Raw genomic sequence first — 26,062 nt, 5'->3', positions numbered from 1 at the left:
GACTGCAGCCAGTTGTTTCCAGTAGAACTGGTGTACAGACCAAGACGATGAAGATTGACGGCAAGACAACCAGGAACATAGAAAGCCCTGATCTGCCAGGTGTCATGCTACTGACCATCACTGTGACTGCTCTGCTATGGCTTGCTGCTATGACTTGTCAGAGCTGTGCTATTTATTTACTCTGCTATTTACACTGCTACAACTTGACAGAGCTCTCAGATCTGTATTTCATGGCTTCAGCCTTCTCAAAGCTGCTCCAACTTATCTGATTCTTCTTTTATACTCTGTAACTAATGGTCCCTCTGCAACACACTTTGCTTATATTTAGTAAGGGATGTTCTCAGTCTCTTCAGCACGCTATCCAGCCATATTAAGAGCTACTAACTAAGACAGTTTGAAAGCCTATATACCAAAGTGATTTTGTTATCATGCAGACTGCGTTTTGTTATACATGTATACAATTTCCTTAAAATAGCTTTCAAGAAAATGTTTATTTTAGGTCTGTCCTCATTTTTAACTTGTTCACTCCTCCTTCTCTGGGTCATTTGTTTAATCATAATTTCAAATTCATCCAGACTAAAGAACTTTTCTCCGTTCTCCCAATAACAGTCTTCATCTCCTAAAACCAGCTGACATGATTCTATATGTTTATGAGCATAACAAAGAGCTGCACCCTTTGCAGAAAGTTAACACACTAAAAAAAAGAAAAAAAAAAAAAAAAAAAAGATACCAGGAAAACTATTTTGGCCTCTTTTAGTCTACAGATTAAGCCAAGAAGCCAAAAATTGTAGTAAGAGTTATAGAATCAGAGAATCACTTAGGTTGAAAAAGAAATCCAAGACCATCAAATCCAACTGTCAACTTAGCACTGCCAAGTCTATTACTAAATTACGCCTCTAAGACATCTGCATGTCTTCTGAACACCTCCAGGGACAATGACTCAGTCAATATAGGGAGAAAGAGAACTCATCCCTGACTTGTCAGTTTGGAAATAAGGTCAGTGTCTGAAAAGAGTTACTTACCTGCAATTCTTTTTCACTGAAGGTAAGTATTATATTAGAACCACACTTCTGGAACTATTCTACTGCACAGGAACTATATTCTAAACTGAATTTCTCAAATGACAAATTGCTTGACCAGCAGATGGCATGCTCCTACACATTCTTGAGGCATAATAGCCATGAGCACATTTAATGTTTCTTTTTACTCAAATTTAAAATTAAATAATTCAATTAAAAATAAAAGCATGTTTTCTCCCTAGCCAGGGAGGAAGGACAGATGTGTGGATCTATTATAACTATTACCTTCAGAGAAGAATTACAGGTAAATGTTTTTCTCTTCTTAACGACAAGTACAGTGGAATTATAATAGATCCACACTCTTGCGACTGACAACTCCCGGAATGCATCTGTAAGAAATCAGTAAATAAAAAATGGAATATAAAAAAAAAAGGTATTTAACAAATAGTTAGTAGTATATATATCAGTCTAAAAACAGAAACATGGATAATATTGCATATGGAGAAATAGGAAAACCTATTAAACTAGAAAAGTCTGAAGCACATACTACTTCAGTTCCCCTCCAAAAACATATTTTATATACACACGCAAATAAAAGAACAACAAAAACCCTACAACAACAAAAAATAAATAAGAAACTACCTATATTCAGCTTCAATAATAGAGACAGTCAAGAAATGAGACCCTTACAAAGTGAGTTACTAGCTATAAATCCCCAAACTATTAGAATTTGATTCATACTCCTCTATTATTGATATCTATTGGTTTCTGAAGGTCACCTAGTATAAAAAGTCAAATTGCAGACATCTGATTTTACCCCTGTAATCTTGTGAAGAATGAAGACTAGCACAGAATACATCAGAAATATTTTTTTTAACCTCTCTAGTCTTAACAGAATAAAGACTTCATAATTTATATTTTAACTTTAGTAGTTTAACAACATTTACGTATCTAGTGATAGATTGAATCTATTAAGATCTTTTCCCTTGCATTTACATACCCATGCCCATCCAGTCTGATGTTTCCAACAAAGTCATAGAGATGTCGGTTTGGGCTTTCACATTCAATTCTGCCTGAAAGTCTCATCAAGCTTTCTATGTCCTTTATATCTGATGTTAGAGGCAAACCCTGTAAACAAAATTCGTTTGTCATGACATTAAAAATCACTTTCCAATATAAAATTCTATGTATTATAAATCTGATATGGCAGCATTCCTACATGAATAGAATAGGACCACTACATTTTGCTGTCATATTGCTGGATGCTAGAGAGAGTAAAAAAAGTCACCTTGGTATCTTAAAATATCATGAAGATGACAGGGTCACAACCAATCATATAACTCAGCAAGAATGTCCCTGCACAGTCACTGCACACTCAGCCAAAAACTACCATCCCCTACCTGCTCCTCAAATGCAATACTGGCACTAGCAGCTTCTTTCTGCAGTGCTTCTCACTCTTTTATCCTCTAAAAACAAAGCAACAACTCAGACTACAAATCCACCTCTTCTCCCAAAGGAAATTCCCTGAAGTCCAAGAAATGACTTAGAAATAAGTATTCATTCCTTCTATTTAATGCATTGAACGAAAACATTTATGAGATAGCAATAACCAATAACTTTTTTAACTTCATCTATTAAAATCTCAGAGCCTTCTAAAATGAACATCAATGTTTTAAAATGTTTTATAAGCAATAATAACGTAAAATATTGGTAATATTCTCAAAAATGAAATTCCTACCTGTCGAATTTTTAAGTTTGTCTCACCATCTAAATTAGATGTTTCGATGTAGCACATATCTTGTGGTTCACTATTAAGAGAAAAAAATCCTTAAATTTATATTATAATGCCAAAATCCATGAACTTTCTTTAATCTTTTAATATCTATTTAGGCAATCAGCATTTTTTTTCCCCTTATCAAATCTTCAGAACTAGAATAATGTATAGTCAAATCTGTAAAACTACTACTAATACTTCACATTGTCAGAAAAGTTTGCCAAAAGTTATCATCTTATATCATAAAAATGCTGTATAGATTTTATTTATTTGTTCATTTTTAAGTTTTTACATGAGATTATACAAAGGTACGAATGAAGTGCAATCACAGTGCCTACTACTGCATGCAGCAGTAGGATAGATATGAACATTTTCTTGTAAAGGGTTTTCTTAAATAAAAGTTCATATTATGGGCTTTTTTTTTTTTTTTTTTTTTTCAGTTTTGAAATATATCCATTATTTCCATGCAATTTGAAAACTTTTTTTTTGGTGTGTAACACACAAAAGTGATCTCATGTGTTGCATAACACTAATAGATTTGAAAACATGTAACCATTATAGAGGTGATAACTAGGAAAAGAAAAAGAAGGACAAAATGACTTTTCTGCAAGTAGATGGTAAACAAGATCAGATCCATTCAGACTCCACTCAGCTCCCATCTTCTGGGCATAAGAACAGAGCACTTAATATTTATATTTGTGATATAAATTAAGATCCTGCAAAGGACCAGTTATCATGAAAAACCTTTACAACTTAGAAGAATTAATATTTACTCTCTATACCACTTTAAAGATAATATTTTTTTTTCCTTCTTTCTAGCAAGGAATTCAAAAATCAAGAGTTTTTTTGAGTTTGTTAATGCAACAGTGGCTACTGGTAAGTGACTTTATCCTCGAATCATTCTAAAATGGTGTTGGTTATTCAAACATTCAAACATAGTATTTTTGCAAAATGAAACCACTAAAATGTGCAAAATCATTATCATAAATTCCTCTTAGAAAGTATTTTCTTCTTGGCAAACTTTTCTAAAAATGTAAATAGCTTCTGTCTAGATTGTTTGGCTGGCATCACCTGTGTAAAACACTACTACAATTCTAACATTCTAATTGGTAATAAACACGATATTTTTGTGGAGCACTTAAGAAAGACTAAAGCAGCAAAAACGTCTCAAGTGATACACATGCTTAATTATAATTACTTTAGCAGATAGCAGTGACCTCCAAAGTAAACAAATTGCAGTTAGATCAAGGCAGGCCCATTGATTTTTTAGGAAAAAAACAAAGTCCAGCAACAGCGTAGATGATAGCATAAAGCTGACATGTCTAAGAAACATGCATTTTGACACAGTACACAAGAACAATGCTGCTTTTGCCATTGCATGCGGCAGAGATTGTGCAACATTCATGTTTGTGCAGAGGGTCCTCTACCAGTCCTATCAATAATGAACTATATTCTTTTCTGAAAATGAGTTGGTATGAACGTGTCTGTTTTTAATTTGCTTTAATGAATTAGACATACTTATCCCAGTGTTTTACTGTGTATTTACTTAATGACAGCTTGTCTGATAAAATTTCATGGGGATAGCGTAAAAGTTTAAAAATAAGGTCTGAAACAAGTTCTCATTTCTTGGAATCTTACCATGTATTTACACTTTAAAGGATCTGCACTTTTATCAACTGAACTTTTTCTCATTTTATAAATGTGTGGGTTTTGTCCAAGAAAGATGGACAGTAAAGCAAAGATTATCAACATATCAGTGTTCTTCATATTTGGTATACGAGGACCCACATACACGTATCCTGTGCAACTAGTTTATTCTAACCTTGATGACAGGCTGATGAGATCAGCTGGGAGATGTTCCCCATTGGTCACTTTCACTACTTCCCCTACTGCCACCTACACATCCCAGTTTGAAAATGATTAGAACAGAAAAATAAGTGATAGGGGAAAACAAAACAAAACAAAAACAAATGGACAAAGACAAAAAGACAGAGTTTGAAATTATTATACAAACAATACATGTTAATTAAAACATCTGATGACAATTTTTTCAAAATCTATTTTAATCAGGTCAAAGAAGCAAAACAACTAAAATATTTCCATTTCTATTCTAGTGGATTGTTTTACTTTAAGGTACCAACTTTAAGCTGTAGAAAACACTGACATTTAACAGTACAAACAAAAAGCTGTTATTTCTGACCTGACAAAGTTTCTAGCCACACCATATGCTATCAAAAATAAGTACATAAAAACCATTAAGGTTTACACCAACATTTCCGAAAAGTCAGGCGACAAGAACCCTTCCAGTCAGCTTGCAGAAAATGATTTTGTATTTGGTTTCAGTTTTGTTATTTTCGATCTTCAGTGAACTTGCAAGAACAAAACAGAATTAAGTCTCAGAGGTTTGTGCCTTTCCACTGTAAAAAATAGCAGGATCTTAATTATCTTAGGAAACTGTAATTCTCCAGAAACTGCAATTATTGGTAAAAAGAACCAAATAATATTAGTTTGATATAAAACCAAGCCCACAGACTTGCATTGCTGCTGAAGCCTAAAATGCAAATGACTATCAATAAACACCTGCAAAGCAAAACTGATGAGACTGTCTGCTTGCAGAATGCAGGGCCGTGGGGAGATGAGAGCTGGAAAAGAAGAGCATGTGGTGGTACACACACAGAATTGCAGGTAATGTAGTAGCACAAGGTCGTCTCTTGGCAGGAGAGCTTCCACAGACCCCCAGTTACATAACTAAGGAATATGTTTCAGCTGGAACAAAATGCCAGAACTGGACCCACAAAAGCAATCAGTATTAAAGAAATCACCTTTGCAAACTGGATCCTAGAAGAAAAGCTGGCTGGAAAATTCAAAGTGAATAAGTCATGGTTGGGATTGTTTGTTCTGACAAGAGTGAGGCAAAGCGAGGTGAAGCGAAGAGGTAACATTCCCAATAAGCCCAGTAGCAGCTAAGTATTATTTCAACTTATCAACGCAAGATACAGCATTCCCATCGAGGGATAAGGCTTGGAAAGGCAGCTTTGCAGATAGGTGGATTTTTCTATGTCTACAACTACAGCTGGAGAACACTGTAATGCAAATACCCTAAAAATTAGAAAGGGCAAAACAGGGAAGAAATCTAGGCAAAGAAACAAATGTAGGAGTTTACTCAGAAGGATTATAAAGAATGTGCTCTGAGAGGATGTAATCTGTTTTGCCTGCAAGACACTAGAGTTAGGATGAAAGAAGCTGTTATTAGGCCAAAATGTTCTTGCTGCATGGTATACGGTCTGTGAAGATCTTGGTGGAGTAGCACCACCAAAACTTATAAATGCTTCTCAAAATGCAGAAGTAAAAGCTTTATAGAGGCTATTGAATAGAAAAACATCTGAAGTAAACATTAATACTGAACAAAGACAGACTGGGGGAGAATTTACAGAATTATCTGGCAATTGTTTAACATGATAATAATAGAAATGTTTCAAAACTACTACACTTAATTTTGAGATATTATGGAACATGACATAAATAATGTAGTATACACCACAATTTGTCACAGAAATGTGTAGGATTCTAACTTAATTAATTGTACCTATTCATTAACTTCTGTGGTAGATGGTTTACAACTAAGCCATAATTATACATATTACAATAATGCTGCCACTCATACCAGAAAAAGGTAGCTGTCATTGCATAGTAAACATTGAGTACTAAATCAAAATACAATTGATCCTATTTAGATAATCTTAAAGCAAATAAAAAAAAGAAAAAATCTTAGAACATATTGTCAATTGACCTGATCAAATAGATGTTGAAAAATGTTCATCTTCCACATAGTAAGATGTGGATTTCTTAAATAAAACTGTCCAAGGAAATGATGATAAACAACCTCTGATCCATGTAAAAACAGTTATATTACACACTATACATTAAGTCTTGCTTTCAGTGCTGAAATTATTCAAAAAATATCTTAATGAATAAAGTGATTGTTCAGCTCAAAGACAAAGCCAGTTTGATGATTCATTTTTTATGTTCATGTTTTGTTTTTTTCCCCTCTGATTCAACTACCAAACGGGTGACTGTATCTATTAAACAAATTTCTGTTGTCCGCAATATATTCATTTCAATTTAAATATAAGATACAATTTGTTATGTACATATCAAAAACCCAGCCTGTTAAAATACAGAATTTGATGTCCAAGTTTTAGACAAATCAACCTTTTTTGCACTACACTCAGTAACAAAATAACATACTTCTTTTTTTTTTTTTTTTTGTAGAAAAAAATGAATGGTAAACAGAATGGCAGCGTAGTTTTAGAATTGCAATTGACACAACTTAATGAAATACTGCCTGAAATGATAAATTCCCAAATGAAAGATTATACTCAAAAGAAGCAGGATTTTTGTTTATTCCTTATTTCCTTGGAGCAATCACAAACAAATAAATAAATAAATAAATGCAGGGTAGAGAAACCAGCCTCTACACTATAAGCATCAGTGGGCATCTCTACCTTGATGAGAGCAGTACAGTGTCAGCAGGTATATACTCTTTGCCTTTTATTATAACTATATCTCCAACATCTACCTGAAAGAAAACTGGGAATTGGTTAATGGTCTCAAACAAAATATGTTATCCCTTTGTTTTAAGCATAGTAAATATTTACCTTGCTGAATTGCTAGAAAGACTGTTAGAAGTTTAAAACACTTCCAGAGAAGCCTATAGGCATCAGGCACTCAAAGCCTTTGAATTACTTGGAAATCTCTTCAATAGGCCTTATCTTGCTGTTGCCAATTCATTTTTTTTATTTTGTTAGTTATTGTAATAAATATATCTAATATTTAGAATACTTAAGTTGAGTTAAAGATCAAATTAATCTATAGTGCTAATGCTATAGCCCTTACCCTGGTTTCCATAAAGGTTTCATCAGAATTTTCACCTGAATCTTATCTCCAAATTATTGTGGATCAAATTTTTGTTCAATTTTTCAGGTTTGGAAACCAACAAAACCAAGAGACTAGATGGAAAGCTTAGTATTTACTCCCTGAAAGTTACCTTTAACAGTCCCCTCCTCTAATTACTACTTAACAGCCTTTCTTATGCTTTAAGCTGAAGTAATCAAGTACTTCTGAAAATACACCAAGTAACTAGCTTCTAGAAAGAAGCTTATTCCTTGGAACTCCAAGTAATACTAAGGAACTGTACAGCTTTGCCATATATGAATAATCCTACACCAGTAATACTACTCAGGTGATTTTTCACTGAATTTAAAGGCTGCCTTTAAATGGTAGTTCTGCCTGACTCATGATGTCAAAACTAACTTAATTTAAAAGTACATTTTAAGAGACAAATATTAACAAACACAAAAAAATAAAGTACAAAAGATGATATATTTCCCGTCATAACAGTTAATTCTTATCAATGATACACATTTGGAGAAATAAAGCAAACATTAGATCTGTATTCTGCTCCAAAAGTTACCTTGAAAATGTAAATACACACCTTTTCCCAGTGGACAATCTCCCATGCACCATTTCGTAGTACTGAAACAAAAAATAGTATAAAAGAAAGAATTCTCCAGTTGTATAATCTAATTGCAGTATGTGTCAGATTCCTTACGGAATGCCATGAAAACATACCACATTTACTGAAAAATTTACAGCATGCTTTGTTTCTGTAAGTTCAGGTCAAGCATCCAAATTATACAACACTTTCTTTATATGATATATTTTGTACCACAGAAACTTATTACGAGGTGAATCAGAACAGTTTAGAGGGTTTAATTATCCGTTAAATCTGGTATCGATTGTATCATAATGTGGTGTTACGAAATTAGTAATCGGAATAAAAAGTTTCAAAGTAAAAAAGCTTTTAACCATAATTAACATGCATGACATTAAATTAAATCTGTTTTCTTATGAGGAAAAAAAATAGAGTGGTGTTGCTGTGAGATTTTTATATTATAGAATACTTGCCCCATAAAGTCTTCTGAGCCTGGCTTTCACATTCATGTCTCCCATTTTTCTCTTTTGTCTCTAACAAATATCTTTCAAAAGCATGCTCCATCTGCCCTATGCAAAATTACTTCACCACATTGCTTCATCACATCAGAGTGCATGACAGTGTCTAGTGTCTATATGTGCAGCTTGGGAAAGCAAAGTTGTCCCTAATGCAGCCTAGCACATTAAAATCCTCTAAGTTTTTTTTTTCTTCTTTTTTTCAAATAGTAACAAAAATTTAGAATTAATAAAAAAATTAGAATTAGTTAATAACCTAATGTTAACTGAGATACAGACGGTCTTTTATGAACACACATATGAAGGAAAACCCATATACAGAATCCATACAGGCATGTGTCATTTCATTAACAATTTTGTGCGTTTAAAACACAACTGAAGGTAGAGCTGAATATATAACACACTACTGACATTGCTATTTTTCAGGGTTACAGAATTGCTGAATAGATGAAAGCAAAATTATGGATTACTGTACTGATTAACTTCTTAATTATTGTTTTGACACTGTATTTGACAATACACTCAAATATTGCTTTGAGAGTACACTGATATCAGTGTTATGTTTATGTGAATCCTGCATTAGCTTAAACTAGTTTCTCAGCGCTAGCAATACTTTTGTGCCCAATTTTGACGAAATCTGCACAATCAAATTCCAGCTCATTTACCATGTACTCAACAGTTAGGATTATATTATTAACGTTCACAAAAAACATCAAGATCACCCCCCTACACAACCACAATCAGTAAGCTTTAAAAAATTTCCTACCTTGAGTTTGTTTCTTGTTCACCGCATTATCAGCTTTATGCCTTTTCTGAATTAAAAATGCACAGTGGTTAAAGGCTTCTGCTGAAATAAAACTTTCACACTTAAGATGAAAAACACATTTATTACTCCCTCCTATTTATCAATTTAATACACAGATTTTAAAGCATTTTAGACAGAACTATAGATTATTTGCATAGTCTTGATCATCAAGAAAGTCATACTCAGTTCTAGGCTAAAAGTGTTCTAGTAACTCTCACATACACAATCACTATTTGAACAAATTCCTTGATCAAGAATGTGGTGTATTTACGTTCTGTAACTTTGCCCTTCCTTGCAACTGGGAGACAACTCTAACAGAGCAAGGATCGTGAAAGAATTCTTCAGGTAAGCATCAGATATAGTCAAGCTATGACTGAGTAAATTAAATTTACTTCTATATAACTACCTGCAGACTTCAGGAAAAAGACATAAAAAACAAACAAAATCAACTCAACCCCTCACCCCAATGTCTCTCAGTTTTCATATAGGTATTAGAAGCTTTTTGATAAAAATCTTTTGATGCGGCTACTAACAGCAGCATTTTCATGATATAATCAAACTCATATTAGCTACAAAATGCTTAGGAGACTACTAAAACAGATTTTTCAATAGAGGTACAGAATTCAATCCTCTTAAACAGAAAAAAAAATCAGAAGCAACATTGTAAATGAAAATGACAATAAGCTGACCTACTTAAGAGCCATATTTCTAATAAAATGCTGGTATAACTCTGAGCTGCCAGGTCTTAAAAGGGCACCTTATCACTTTACAAAGACTAAGGTAAGATATTATTTTTGAAATGTTTGTCACAGATTATCATCAGACTCTTTGCAAAAAGATGGCTGATTTTTGATAAACAGCCTTTGATTGACAAGAAGACACAGTAAGTTGACCAAAGCAGGTAGTTATTTGCCCAGAGGGAGAATCTCCTCCAGCTTGAAAAGTAACAGTTTAATTTTAGTTGCTTTCTGAGCTATGCTGGGTGAAAATCATTGGAAACTGTCAATAATTTTGCACTGCACATCACAAGTTTTGCTACCGCTTCTGAACCATACATGGAAAACACATGCTGTTAGTGAATAATGTCTTCTGCTTATATCTTCTACTTCTTGGGATTACATTTTAGAAAAGAAAACATTTGGTTCTTGAGTTGAAAGTATAAATAAATCCACTTATCAAAATAATATCAATATATAAAGTTTGTCATCTAAAAGCAGATTAATCCTGCTTTAGTATCAGATGAAGATAACCATTCCTGAAGATCTGAGATACCTCACTGTGTAAAGAAAGTAAAATGTAATTAAGGATGGAAGGAAAACATACTGAATGTTTTTTACTATGGAGTAAGTGGTAAGCTTTCCCAGGAAAAAAAAAAAAAAAAAGTACAGCTGTCACAGCTGAATATTCCTGCATGATATAACCAGGAGGCAATGTTACATTTCATATCTATTTCACTAGAAAAAAATAAGATTTCTTTTTCAGACAATGGTCTGTAAAACTCAGCTGTGTATGTGAGAAATTCCCGTTATCATCAGCTACACACACACACAAAGCCTGTTGATTAGCAGCTCAGTTCTCCCCGTCAGCTACTTCAACTCATTCGGTTTCAACTAAGCACTCTAGGAATTAACTACATGCTGAGGCAATGTAAACTTAACAAAAGGAAAAATAATATGTGAATTGTCTTTAGGTAATTCTGTAGTAACTAGTAATAAGAACTTTAATTGTTTAAGCTGATACATGGCAAAAGCAACCAAATAAAAGACCCAACCCACAACATGTTGCTGACTTCTGCTCCACGCCTAACTATACAATTAATGTTGTAAAGCGTAATGATAGAAAGAAACAAAATGACATAAAAGAGGAGGAAGATGAGATAATTTTAAAAAGGACACTCTGTACAGTAGCAGGAGCCTCAGTTTTATATTTGCCTAGACACTGACAGATGGTATAAGTCTGTAAGCATGAACAGCAGAATTGTTAAAAATATCTGAAAGAGCATGAATTGATTTTATGTCTTTTTAAAAGGGATTTTGTTTATGTAAATGGAAAGCAACAAAGACATTTAAGGGGAAGCTGACTATAGGGCGGCAAACACTGTAAATGCAAAACAGAACGAACACATTAATGGACACAACATTGTCTCTTGTTGGACCTCTCAACTCTTTGGCCCAGGAACTTCACAAAACCCAGGGGAGCAATGTATCTTGCCTACCATCCATTCTCAAAGTTAACTGAGTAGACTAAGTGGAGTGTCAGCAGAAAAGGCTGCTGAGTGCCCAGCCACTCTCCATTTCAGAACTTCTTTGTAGCTCTTCACTCCTCTTCCTGAACACGTTTCTACACATACACTGTAATTCTGTTCAAACACAATACACCTGATGTTCCCAGGAAGCTTACTCTTCTTGTGCTTATAAAGATAGCACTACCTGCAACGCTTTACAAAAGTCATGAGGAGCAGCCCACAATACCAACAACGAGGAACCTTGTCCTCCACATGACAAGGCACTCTCTGATATATTACATCTAAAATCTTGTCCTCCATATAATTTATCTGCAGAACTAGTACAGAACCAAAAAGGATGAAGAAACTCTTGATATCTGAAGAATGATTTGGCAAATCAAGACTAATTCCTTAGATACAAATGATGCAATCTAAAGCTAACTCATTTGTATTACCTGAATTAGAGAGACATTCTGTGATATGCTTTCAAAAAAGAACGGGCAAGAAGGTACTGAGAAAACCTCAACAACCTTTGTTGGAAGTGAAACAAAGATTGACATTCCTTTCCCTACCCACAAAATAAGAGAAATTAGAATGGACGCTGCCAAGCCATGACAATATCCTGGCTCTTTTAAAATTTTCATTCAATAGAACAAGAAAGCAAAACAACCACTACTGTATACAGTGACTCCAGGAAAGCTCGGCATAGGCGGACACCTGCCTAACAAAGATAAGCATTCCATTTGTGTTCCTGGCCATGAAACATCAACGTATCACATTTATCAACAAGATATTAAAGACTAACAATAAATTGCACTGGGCCAGGACAACAGGAAAAACTGAAAAGCCTATTCCCCTTGCTTGTCTACAAAACTGTGCAAAATTGTAACAGTGAAACCACAGATTTTATGCATCTGACCTTAAAAAAGGACTCATCAGATGCACTGACCTGGATTTCACAGCTGCGGAAAAGCTGTTTTTAAAACTTTAAAAGTGGCAGAGTATTATTCAACAGGTTTTCTCCAATATGATCTATGAAAACAAAACAAAACAAAACAACAAAACATTTAGAAAATATTGCTATTAAATACTTACAATATCTTCTATTATCTCCTTCACTGCAGCTACAGCTAAAATAAATAAAAGAGGGACCAATGTTGTGTAACGGCCTGTTGGTGATACATCTGGAATTTGCTATTAAAAAGAAAAAAAAAATTGTTTGAATTCCTGGTTCAAAACATGCTTTAATACAAGAAGCAGAACTTTCTGTGCAAACACAGATGAAAACTGGTTTCATTATTTGGCCAGGGTGATGATTATTTCCAAGTAAGGTATTGTCTTTTAATCAAACAAAGCTGATACAACAAAACAATGTTTACATTTTAGATAGAACAATGTTCAGCAGTTACTTTCAGAGGGTTTAGTATCTGCAGAAGATTCACCTTCATTTTTTTTTGTATTTCAAATTAAATTTAAATACTTATTCGTAACATACAATTGTTTTTCTTTTCAGTTTAGATTTTTGTTAAAGTGGACACTACTCTAAGGTATTTTAAATTCCTTTGGTTTTCAATTTCTAAAAGATTTTGTGTTATACAAAATGTGTTATATGACAAAAATGTGTTATATGACAAATTTCAAACAGCTAAGACTAGAAGAAATTAGCTTTTGCTAAGCAGGTATAGGCATAGATAATGCAAGTGCATGTGTGCATAAAATGAATGCAGAGAAGATGTTAGTTATGCGATATATATCGATAGCTATTCATAATTATCTTTATATTGACTAGAGTTGTTAAAGGCTACATTGATAGGGTAGAGTATTCCCGCCTTAATAGGTTTAGAACAGGCAATGCAGCCCATATGACTACAAGATTTTGCAAGAGAAGAGTAGAGTAATAAGTAGTCCTTGATGTGGTTAGAACACATCTTCAACTAAACATAAATGGTTTTGAAAAACCGACAGTATTATTTATGAATTATATAAATTTCTTTTTGCTATGGCCACAATGGGCATCTGAAAGAAACCACAATGTTATATGCATGTATGCTATTTTTCTTGGAATAAGATGAATATATATCTGTTTTCAGAGTTACTCTAGATTACATTTTCAAGCACTTACATGGAAACCAGGCAGAAACTTAGTAATTGTCTATAAGTCAGCTGCAGGTCAAAGCGACCTATCAGTTCTCCAGTTATTTCTGCCCTTTCATTCCTCCATACACATATACCCAAACACCCCATTCCAATTACACATTATTTTCCAGGCAAAATATGAAAGCAAAGGGGCACCAGTTCATACCTCAGTTCCATTACACTGTATTTGTTACTCCTGTTTCTGTGATGTCACTGATGGTTTGATAGCAGATGCTGGTCTTGTAACTCCATGATTACTTCCTATTATTCCTCTTCCTACACCCAAATCACCCACCTGCCAGGTTCTCATCCAATAATGCCAAGTCTCAAACTGTTTCAGCCTCACATTCTACATCTACTAGCTTGAAGTACAGTGGCACCACAAGCAATGCTGCTGGACTACTGGACTAGCTGAGATGCCAGGTGGGGTCAAGAGGTTGTATGTTTAGAAACCACAGATTTCCAGATGGAGAAAGATAACGAAACCCTGAACTTCTGATTTTTTTCTTTTTTTCCCTCTATAAAATAGTGCGAGCTTCCTTTGCAGAAGCATCCTACAAAGCTGTTCCAAGCACTTAGAGCAACAGCAAAGAAGTCTGTATGAGATGTTTCATTTGCTGAAACATCTAAAGCAAAGGAGGAATTTTTGTTTTGTTAATGCGCTCTCAGTAAGTTTCAAACATTAGCATCTTGTTGTTGATCTTACCTGAAGTAATGCAATAAAAAGAAAAAATGCATTAGCAGCTCTTCTGAACTGGGAATAAAGGAACCTTGGCAGGAATGTGATTATGTTGTACTTTGCAGTGCTAAAAGACAAAGAGAAAACCAAGTACAATTTTAATAGTAAGAAAAAATTTCAAATGTATTCCTTTCCTCTCAGTTATACAAGCTTTCAAATACAGCAGGATCTTTTGTGATTTCCATGTGAGCAAACAGATTCTTTTTGACTAAAAAAGAAATCTGAAGACTTCCATAGACATTTCCACGCACTTCTATGATCTAGCTAACCAAGTAAAGCACCCATCATCCACAAAAAATGTTGTGAGTTTTAATTTTGAAGTAAGAAATTTCCTTGTCACCTCTGTGTGTTTTGCGGACAGCAGTCAAGCTCTGCTGCAACTCCGTTACAGGCAACAAGGAGAGGGAAAAAATGAAGAGGAAGAGGCAAGTGGTTGCACTGAGGAAGCAGGTAATACAAGACTTAAGCTCACAGCTCTGATGTCTCAGAACAGTACCTTACCCAGCAATCTATGGCAGGCACTTGGTGAGCAATTCTGCACCATGACTCAAGTGCAGACAAAATTCTTGAGCAAGAGTTATCAGTCAAGCCAGCATAATGAGAAGGGTGCTAAATCAAAACTGAGGAGCTGTGGGGGCTTCTGTGCCGCATATGAATTTTCATGATTTAATGCATCTTGAAGACTAAAAAAAATTAATAGGATCAACTGTATTTAAATGATGCAATATATTAGAGAAAGTAATAAAAATCAAAATATTAAATATAAAACCCTGTATCTTTCACTGAACTGAAATTTTACCTCTTTAAAAAAATGAAAATATTGGATATTGCGTAATTTTGAAGCCTGGAGGAGCAGAATATAGCTTATCCTTGTGTAAGTATCTTGGCTAAGCCATCAACACAAAATATTTGAACACCCATCCTTTCACCTGCCTTACACTCATTTAAGAGCAGACTGTTAACATCCTAAAAAAATAACAGTTAAAACAATGATACCAAAAAATGATAGACAAAAGACTAATAAGAGTATTTTGGACTCCTTTTAAAGTTAATAACATTTACTTTAACTTTGCATAAAATACTCAATTTAAAGGTGGAATTGATATATCATATACAGAGCTAAACACTGTCAAGAAACAAAGAAAAAGGCAGAAAAGGTAAGTGACTCAGTCAAGAGTGACTTAATCAAGATAAGTCACACAAACAAAAAGCTTTATAAAGTATCTCAAGTCCATGACAAAAAGACACCACATTATTCTTAACATCTATAAATTTTCTGCATGTATCAAATGTACCTTCGGAAAACACACCTGCCTGAGACAGGAGTATCTTTGCCATTCAATTACTTTGAATTTTAACAACAGAACTGAAGGACATTATCAGATCTAGATATATGTTACTTATGAGCATTCAGTATATTTCATAAAATTAAATTTTAAAATTAAAAAAAAATAAAATCAGCAGAGTCCTAAAGACCAACCTGGAAATTCAAAACTAGTTTCATAAGCAGCAACAGCATCTTTGTAGTTGGTTGACTGATAAAAAGCAGAGTTTCCAAAGCACAGAATTACATGTTCAAGCAAACCACACCTACACTGGCATCCAGCTACCAGAAATATGTTTGAAAATCAAAGATAAACTGAACTTCAACTAACCCATACCCTTAGGGATATGCCAATGGTGCAGCTGTAAAGGTCCCATGCAGAACTTTCCCCACTCAGTTCTTAAAAATTTTGAAGATCAGGTTTGTATATTAAACAGGTTGGATATTATAGTCATTGAACTTCATTCCTCCCTCCAGAGTCAGTGACTGCTACTAGTGGCTGGAGGAAATGGCAGAGGTGGAATAAACAGAATCTTTTCTTAAATTTTGCTAAGCAGTATGCAACACTCTGGAAAAAAAAAAAAAAAAAAAAGTATAACAAAAACACGAGTTAATACCTGACATGGTTATTGCAGAATTTGGTTAACTGGGGCTGATTGATGAATATAGTTCTCAGTTCTTCTTGATCAGCTAGAGAAGTTTTCTCTGAAACATCATCTGTCTTCTCATAGCCTGTGGACATGGAAGGATTTTTAATATAGAGAGATAAATGGACAGGAATACATACACACAGAAGACTCAAAGCACTTCATAATAACAAAAATACGTCTATCATGACTGTGAACTCTATCTGTTTCTTACAATAAAAGCAATGTTAATTAAACAAATAAAGTTTTAGCCACTTAAACTATAGATGTGATTAAGAAAGGAAGGTAAAAGGTATGTAGTGAAGAAGCTTTGTAAAGCTATGATAATGAACAATAACTGTAACATCTGCTCAATTAATGATTACCCTCAAATAGCTTGTGCCACTTCACGGCAATATGAAATTAACTATGGTCTGTTGATGCATTTCAATCCAGAAGAGAGCATACAAAATAATAACAATATAAATATATCTTTCCCCTTTCTCATCTGAGTGATCTTACTTGCAGTACTGGGGCAAGTAATTATTTAAAAAGGTAGACATTAAAAGAAATACACAAACAGCAACATAAGGAAAGAGCAAGAAGTTCAGGGCTAAACTGCTTTTTCGTTACTGGTATTATTGGTAATCTGACAAGTATGCAATGTAAACTCAGAAAATCTTCATATTGTAAACAGATCATTCAGCATATTAGTTTCTAGTTTTGCATGTAAGCTTTTTCTGCATTGCTTGTTGCTGAATTTAAAAGAAAATCAAATATATAAAGGGACATTTACTATAGGTTTTACATGACTCATTCCATACTTCTTGATCTATTTTCCTGCTTTGCCACATATACATATAACACACTTTCCTCTTCATGCTTCTTTTAAACTAAATTGTTACACACACAACTATTGTAGTGTAACAATTAAGAATTTGCATAAGAATAGAGGTAAATTTCCTACACAAACCTTGCAAAAGTTTAACCATTAGTCTCAATGTTAGAAAAATAGTTCCCTGTGAGACAGGGAACTATTCCTATTCCAAACATTTCCTATTTCAGTCATTACCCACCCATAGAAAGGCACCTCCTGTGCGTGACCTCCAGTACACGATTCCATGAGCACACACAGGTGTAACACCACTGGACACAGGCACATCACCATGAAGGTGAGGTTGTCAGTCATCACAGAGGCACAACCAGTCACACCAAGTCTGAATCCATCACATGGCGAGTGTGATGGATTTCATCCCAGATATACAACACCTTCCAGTTGAAGGAACGAACATATCAAATAGATCCTGGGAGAACTTTGGTGGATCAGTTGGAAACTATTCTCTCAGTACCAACCTAGCCTGACTAACTTCAGGAAATAAGGGAAGAGTTTACACATTCCTAAAATACTATTTCGATTTTGCGGCATTAGTTTTAAAGCTTCTGGAAGTACAAACCTTGAGTACTAACAGTGATAGAGTTAAAGCAAATGTTAGCAGACATTACCTGCTAAACAAACATGTATTACCTGTTTGTTTAAAAGACAAAGGAACTATAGATATTTATTTTTGTATGTTAGTAATAACGTATTTATTTGTTCTTCTTAAAACAAAAGGTCATCAACAAGGCGCTTGGAAGCTTCATAAACATTTACTGACTTCCTTTCTTTTATCTTGAATTCACGTTCTTCAATCCTTACTTAAAAATATATCTTTGGAATAAGTTCTGAGCCTCACATGCAGCCCTTTGTAGCCCAGCAAAGGGCGTGTTAGACTATCTTCAAAGCTTTAAAGGTTACACATCTCTCCCACTTTGCCTAAACTTTGAAATATATCCACTAGAGTACAGGCTACACTCCCACACAAAACTCAGTATCAAGAAATTACAATTTTTCTTCCTTGGTTGTGTCTGTATGTGTACACACATATAAAGACTCCTAAGAGTTCATATATTACTGAACTTATTATGTTGACTAAGATGGCAAATATGCTTAATTTAAGTGACTAAAATGTTTTCCAAGCAAAAAAGACACAGAAATCGTTTTGAACCGCTCTACTTTCAGATGTGATTATCAGAAAGAGTGTACAGAGAAAACAGAAGTGTTGAAATTTTAATTCAGCATTTGATAAAGAGCTGCTACATCCCACCCTCCCACAATGCCATTTCTTTACAATATACCACTCTTGGGAATAGTATCACTATGTCTTGCTTCCACTACCTACCCAAAACCTTCTGTCAAGAGTCAGCACACCCAGGTTTCAGTTACTCTGCTGTGTGTTTTTCCCGGTTAGTACCAGATGCCTTACGCCTGGTCAGAAATCGGACACGCTCTTCTTGCTGTGAAGCTGCTCATTTTCACAACTGCCCGAGGTTAAAGAAAATTCTTTGCTGCACAGCTGTACAGCAAACAAAGCCTCAGGCACTGTTTCTGGGCTCTCTGCATGCCAAACATCTTTGGGGACACCCTACCACCCTAGCCTACATGTGAGGCAGACCTAGCCTAGAACTTTTTTTTCTTTTTTTTTTTCTTTTTTTTTTTTTTTCTGAAGCCTACACATTATGTTATGTAGGTGAAGTTTCCCACTAGTTTCACAAGACAAAGGACCAAGTATTTAATAGCTACCACCTTGAGTGTGAATGGGAGTTTCTCTATGATGCATCCACTAGAATTACAATTAAATATCTGTCTCATTTCCAGGGTTTGTTTGTTTTCTTCAGAAAACCATCACAAAGCATTTCCAGTTTCTGCAGTCTCACCCACACTCATCTAGTATAAACAGATTAAGTCACCAAAAGCTTTCCTTAATTACAGTAACTTATTCAAATACGACCTGCATGGAAATCTTCAGGACACTTTATTTACAGTAGGTGAATAAAGAATTTGACAACAAGTTGTTTTTGAAATTGACAAAAAATGGCCCAAAATAGTGTCAGGCACTAAAATTAAAAAGGAAGGGTATTACACACCATGGTAGTACATACATTAAATTGAAATGCCTGCCAACCTACAGTCAAGGTGACAGAAACCAAGTCCACAAATTTGTTCTACAATTACAATGCTTCATTTAGTCTAGCACCTTATGGGAAATCACGTCTGATGTGCATTATTTAAACTACTCACATTCAAATATGAAGTAGGACATCCATCAAAGTACGCTCACAAACTTGACTCTAACTGTATTATATCACACCTAGACTTTTAAGAGCTACATCTCTATGAAATTTTAAAAAACAGGCTAGAGCTCAACTGCTGACTGCCTTTCAGTGCAGCAGGTTACACGAAAGCTGACCACGTTGCAAAAAGGAAGCTACTAAGTGCTGTATTTCTTCCTCAAGGAGAGCGAGAATCCACTGGCATCAAACCAATCTGCATGAACTCAGCCTACTAATGAAATAAGCAGATGCCTGTCTCAAAAATGTTGCATACAAGTAATCACAAGAACAAGTGAAAGGACATCCATGCTTGAGAATGGAAGGAAAATTTCACCAGATCACCTCTTGGTGAAAGTAGCTACATTTTTAGCAAAGGGGGTGTAAAAAGATGCATTTAACACACAGTAAGAATAAATAAATAATCAAGTTGTCTACCATTCTGTAATCTATTAGAAAGTTCCAAGAACACTGACCCAAATATTCAGAAAGTTGACAGTGAAAAAAATAGAAAACTGTGAAGTACAGAACCCAGACAGGAAAGCTAAAAACCACAACGCATGCAAAGTCAATAGCAAAGCATCAGCTGTTGCATATATCTGATTATGAAAAAAATACTGTGAAGTTTATGAGTAAGCACATACAATGAAGCAATCATTTTAACCTTCTTTTGAAAAAGGACATGATTATTGCTGTGCTACAGATGTTAAACTGGAGCCCACCTAACTTGTTTCTTGTCTGTTCATCACACCAAGTGATCAGAAAGGCATTGTTTGAGGGCTTAGCATTAAAAGTAGCATCACTCCATATTGGTTCTTATCTAAGGTAACAGCAAATCCTAAAGTACCACTCAGCAATAATTTTGAAGTCTTCTAGCCAGCAGGAGTAAAACTGCAATTATCACACTTCAGTCAGGAACCATGGTGCTGCTCTAAGCAAGACCTGTCATTTGGGAAGAATAAATACGTTGCGAGATCCTTCTTCCTCTTTTGCAGTCTGTAGCACTGCTGATATTTAACCAGAGCTGAATTATCATACAGGTTCTACGGCATACCCCTTATCTGTCCCACTGCCAGAAAAGCATCTGACTTGAAAAAAGTTGCAAGTCAGCACTTTAAAAAGAATAATTGGAAAATATGGAAGAATTGGAACAAGTCACACTACTCTGACAATTTATTATGCAGAACTGGCAAGTTTTAAAGCTAATTTGCACTTGGGAATCACGTCTGATTATATATATATATATAAATTTTAGTTATGCTGCTACAGGGACAAAACAAAAATAACCAATAAAACAACAACAACAACAAGCCAAGCAACTGACTTGCGCTTTCTCCAATAAGAGAACCCATTAAAGACCATACTTTGCTTCCAAGATGAAAAAACCAGAACAGGCAACTATATTCCATCATACGGTATTTGCAGGGACTCTTTCTAAATCAGTTTTGATAATGACGTTTCTAAACCAATAGATAAAACAACAACAATAAGTTCTAAACAGTAAACACTGTACAAAAAATTTTCATATTTCCAATTTTTCCTTGACCATAAATACAGATAGATCATACCATGGAAAGAAAGTGGAGGGAGAAAAAACTCACTCAAATCACCAAAAAGATTTTAATACACTGCTCTTAATCATTTATTTTATAATCATTTTATTCTCAAAGTATGGTATTCAAAAGCTTTGAAAGCTGGTTCTGTAGCCAAGAAATTCTTAGACTAGCAAGTCTGCTAGCTCATGTTCCTGTAGAATACAGCACAGTTTAAAGATGGTATCACTATGAGAAAAGTGTGCCTTCAGAGCTATTAGTCCCAATGCCATGATAAAACTTTGATAACACAACTGGCACTGAGAAGCTGCCCTCTGTACCTCTGAGGAGTCAAAGTACAGGAGGGGAATTGCAATCAGCTGCTCTAACCTGCCAGCACCGCTGAGGCTGACAAGCCTGCATGATAACTAGACCCAATTTTTCCAGTCGTGAAGCACTGGGAATCTCAACATGGTCTGCAAAACAAAATTGTTAAGAAAAAGAACAGACTCAAGAGACAATAATGAGCACTACACTGATAAAATGTTACATAGTCCAACAGTCCAGTAGTATAAATGCTTGAGGATATATTAGGAATTACAAAACTGGACAGTCTGCTGAAAATAATCTGATGATTACTACAGAATTTCAGATCACACTCTTCTTATGGAAGTCATCGCAACTTGCACAAGTTCAGCCTCACCTACCTTTCACACAGGCATTTTCCTCCAACAATACAAAGAATTTGTTATTAATATTGCTGGCAGACAGCACAACAGCAACTCAAATTTCTCTACAATCTAATATAGTTCACTGAATTCTATCAATACTTGAAGGAAAGGATTAATGCTTCTATTTTCAGAAGATTAGAGAACCCTAATAAAAGCTGTCAACCCCGATTCCACTCTCCCAGAATACATCAAAAGAAAAAAAAATAGCTTTGAATAATTCAACCTCGTATTATTTAATAGATGCATATATTAACCATGTAGCTATAAATAGTTAAAACAAGCATAGTTAATTACTGTATTAACTAACTGTACGTCAGCTACACTACTCAAAGATTTCCTCATGGGTTTTGCAACTGCAGAATACATGACATGGATGCTATGTCTATAGCACCAAACATCTGAAGCCCGGGACAGATTCAGAATTAAGGTTACTGGTGATGGGAACACATTGTAGAGATTTCCTAAATCAGTTTAGGAGGGCCAGACCTTCCATGCCTTGAGCAAGACTTCTTTGGTGCAAATGCCAATTGTGTAGAACTGCAGTGTTTCCTAAGGTGAACTGCAAGTGTTCTTTACAACAGGAATAATAGGCAAAAATCTATTAAAAAGGATCATAGGCATGCCTGGTTATCTTTTATCAGCCACAAAGAGTAAAAGATCCTGCAGAGGTTTGGCAGAATACTGCCAAAACAGTAGCTATTTTTTAACCAAGCTCTTTTCTTGATGCAGGTCATGTGTTGTCTTACAGACGTTAACACACCTACAATTTTTATTTTGTGATAATTTACAGACTATAGTATTGCATCCTCTGTGACTGCCAACCAGTTCTTGGGAATGATACATGTGTGCATCATTCTGACAGGTCTTGGTTTATTCTATCTGATCACAGCAGCCTATTTTCTCTAATAACAGTATTACTATCTCTTTATGCCGGAGAGGGCTTAGTTCTGAGATGATGTCAAGGCAGTCCAGACTGATAAGGTAACTCATGATCCATGGAAAAGGTCTCTGAGGCAGAAATTAGCTGCTGCAGTGCCAGGAGAGAAAAATGAGGTTTTAACCCCATACAACACAGAAATTCTAGAACAAAGAAGGTAATATTAGGTTTTCTATCAGATCCCCTCCTGTCTCAGGCTACTCTAAGGAATGGCCCATGCTATTACAACGCTTATGAACACTGCTCTTTGTGATTACAGTATTAACAGTGGCTTCCAAAGAATGTACAATGACCTTGCCATTAACAAAGAGTTTCCTACTCTACGCCATAGATAAGACTTCGGTGGAGGTCCCAGAAGGCTGCGCTATCATCACTTTGCACAGTGCTTATCTAAGAGACTCTGATCATGGCCAGAGCCAGGGTCTTACAGATACTTTATGTCAATTTCAAGTGCTGGGGATATCACTCACATTGCAGAACTCTCAAGCCTCTTAGAAAATAGTGACATTTACTTATGAAGCACTGTTTAGAACCACAAGCCACACTGTCCACACAGAATAAATTTGGAAGCTATTTACGCCAAAAAGAACCAAAAAAAAAAAAAAAAAAGAGTAAAAATCTCATGGAAATCGATTCCATTGTGAATGAACTGAATGGAAACGAAACAAACTAGGAAGGTTCACATTGATCTATGAGTGGAGACACAGTAACATTTTTAAATGTCTTCTCTTTGAGTAATGGTATGGCTAGTACAGCATGATACAATGTAGCAGCTCTATTGTTATGGTGAAAAGCTATCACATCATTTCCTTAAAGTTGTATTTCTTAAAAGAAATTTCATATCTATTTTCAGTCCTAACAAAGGTGTTTTGGAGAAACCTATTAATCCCTGTATTCTATCCCTGTTCTACAGTCATCCAACCTTGAACACTGTTCATATAAACTAGATTTTTTTTTTCCCCTTTTCAGTACATCTGTACTTCTTAGAAAGACATTCGCATTTATGGAACGTCACGTTTGCTCATTTAATAATCCTCAAGATTCCTGTAATTATTTGATTAAAAAAAAAAAAAAAAGAAAAAAACACAAATAAATTGGGAAAATCGATGCTAAGTTTTCAGTGAAAACCAACTGACCTGGAAAGAATGACTGGAAAAAAACTGAAATTAAGCAGTGTTTGGACCTCTAGCCAGTGCCATTATACGCCTCTGCTAATGACAGTGGGTACTGCATCACAGCTGCTCTGGCCATAAGCACATTTCAAAAGCATCCCTGGAAGCATGCATCTTCCTTATTGCTTTTCAGAAAGATGTATTCCTCCACTTTCTTGGCCAGCTAACCTTGCCTAGGAAGTAATAGGTAGTGCCAGAAACCTTGCAAACCTACTTCTGGGGAAGAAAGGCACATAAGATGGTATAAACAGGAAAGAAGGTCAAGATAACATCTTATTTCCAATTTTTTTCTTCACTCTCTTGCTAGCATAGGGAAAAAAAATCAAATATATATATAAAAAATAATCTGTTTGGAAGAAGGTTGAAAGACACAAGGAGAAAGTTTTTACTTCCTACATGAGCAAACAAAGACAAAGGCTATTCTACGCAGCGCAATGGCCTGATTTATGTGCAAAACCTTTGACATAGCCAAAGGGATAAAGGCTGCATGCCCACCTCACCGAGCGCGTGTCATTCCGGTGACACGACTGTCATGATGTACAGCAGCACAACACAATAAGCTATCCCAATGCGCTGCTGCGTTCGTATTTGTGATTTTCACGCTTTATTTCGGCATGCAATAATCGTTATATTGTAATAATTCACTGCAGCAATTCTCTCTGCAAGGCAGATATGGGCACGCTGCTGCTGCCTCAAGGCTTAAACCCCGACCCTCGGCCGGGCATTACAGACACCGGCACAGCCCGAGCCCTTCAGGTAGGGTCTCCCCGTGCTGGGATCGCCGCCGGAGGACAACGACAAGCCGACAAGGCGGAAAAAAGCGGCAGCACCCGGCCGCCACCGCAGAGGCCCGGCGGGAGCCCCCCTCACCGCCGCCCCGTCGCACAGCCGCCCCCCTCAGCCCGGCTCCCCGCGGCGCTGCGGTACCGGCCCGGCCGGGAGGCGGCTGCCGGGCGGCGGCGCTTACCCTCGGCGCGGGAGCGGATCTCCGACACCGTTTTCTGCACCGCCGGCATGGCCGCGGGGCGGTGGCGGCCGTGTGGGGATGATGGTGGCGGTGGTGAGGCGGCCGCCCTGCACCTGCTGCCCTGCGATCGTGGCCGGCGGCGGCGGGGGCTCCCCTCAGAGCGGCGGCGGCAGCCTCACGCCTCAGGCGCCGCCGCTCCCAACCGACCGCCGCGGCGCCAGCGCTCCCCGCTCGGCCCCTCCGGAGCCTACCAACTCCGCCCCGTCCCCCCCACAAACGCTTCCCTCACGCCGCCTCCTGGCTCCGCCGCCTGCCCGCCGCCATCTCACGCCCCCCAGCCGGCGGCTCGGCCTCAGCAGCGGGCAGCAGCCGAAGGAGAGGCGTGCGGGACCCGCTCCTGCAGCGGGAGGAGGGTTTCTGAAATCGCCCCCTCCCCGTGACGGGAGGGGAATGGAACGTGCCAAGCCTTGGGCCGCTGCCCGGCGCTGGGCGAGCTGGGCGGGCGGGGAATGGCCGCCCCCGTCCCTGTCACCGCCCCCGTCCCTGTCCCTGTCACAGCCCCGCGGGGGGCTGAGGGGCAGCAGTGGGCTGCAGAGCCCCGGTCAGGCTGCGGAGGGAGGGCTGGTGCTGCCCTGCTTCACGGGAGGCTTCCGAACTGTCGCCCAGCTTTTTTATTTATTATATTTTTTTATATGTTTTCAGCCTCGTAATTCCCAGTGTCGCAGTCTGCCAGCCCTGAGCCGCTGTGACTGCGAGCTGCCCTGCCGGGCGGGCTGGTGGAAAGGAGGTCCCAGCTGCAGGTGCCTCGGGCTGAGGCAGCAGTGGTGGTTTTACTTCGAGGCTGTTGGCGTGACACTTGTTCTGTGCAGCTGCAACAGGCTGAGGAGCGTGGCCCCGGCGTGCTGTGCCTGCGCCTCGGT

At 36.8% G+C, this 26,062-nt stretch overlaps 1 protein-coding gene across 3 annotated transcripts in view; it reads right to left on the bottom strand.

Moving 5' to 3' along the window:
* ATP8A1 (ATPase phospholipid transporting 8A1) overlaps positions 1-25,378 on the bottom strand; it is a 110,816-nt gene extending 85,438 nt beyond the window's left edge. Inside the window, exons 1-9 of one of the 3 annotated variants that reach the window (XM_084286413.1) lie at positions 25,143-25,378; positions 16,648-16,762; positions 14,674-14,773; positions 12,927-13,025; positions 9,569-9,614; positions 8,288-8,328; positions 7,299-7,372; positions 2,758-2,827; positions 2,020-2,147 (exon numbers count right to left, since the gene is read on the bottom strand). In XM_084286413.1, coding sequence (XP_084142539.1) covers positions 2,020-2,147; positions 2,758-2,827; positions 7,299-7,372; positions 8,288-8,328; positions 9,569-9,614; positions 12,927-13,025; positions 14,674-14,773; positions 16,648-16,762; positions 25,143-25,191 — 722 coding nt within the window. In that variant the 5' untranslated portion in view covers positions 25,192-25,378. Of the gene's footprint in view, positions 1-2,019; positions 2,148-2,757; positions 2,828-4,615; positions 4,690-7,298; positions 7,373-8,287; positions 8,329-9,568; positions 9,615-12,926; positions 13,026-14,673; positions 14,774-16,647; positions 16,763-25,142 lie in introns of those variants that run through there. The other 2 variants (XM_084286414.1, XM_084286415.1) reach the window with 2 other exon arrangements.
* Between the last annotated feature and the right edge of the window lie 684 nt (positions 25,379-26,062).

This window comes from Netta rufina (genome assembly GCF_964035555.1).
Source record: "Netta rufina genome assembly, chromosome: 4".
NCBI lineage: Eukaryota > Metazoa > Chordata > Aves > Anseriformes > Anatidae > Netta > Netta rufina.
The sequence above is the reverse complement of the archived record's forward strand: the minus strand, read 5'-3'. Positions and strand labels throughout refer to the sequence as shown.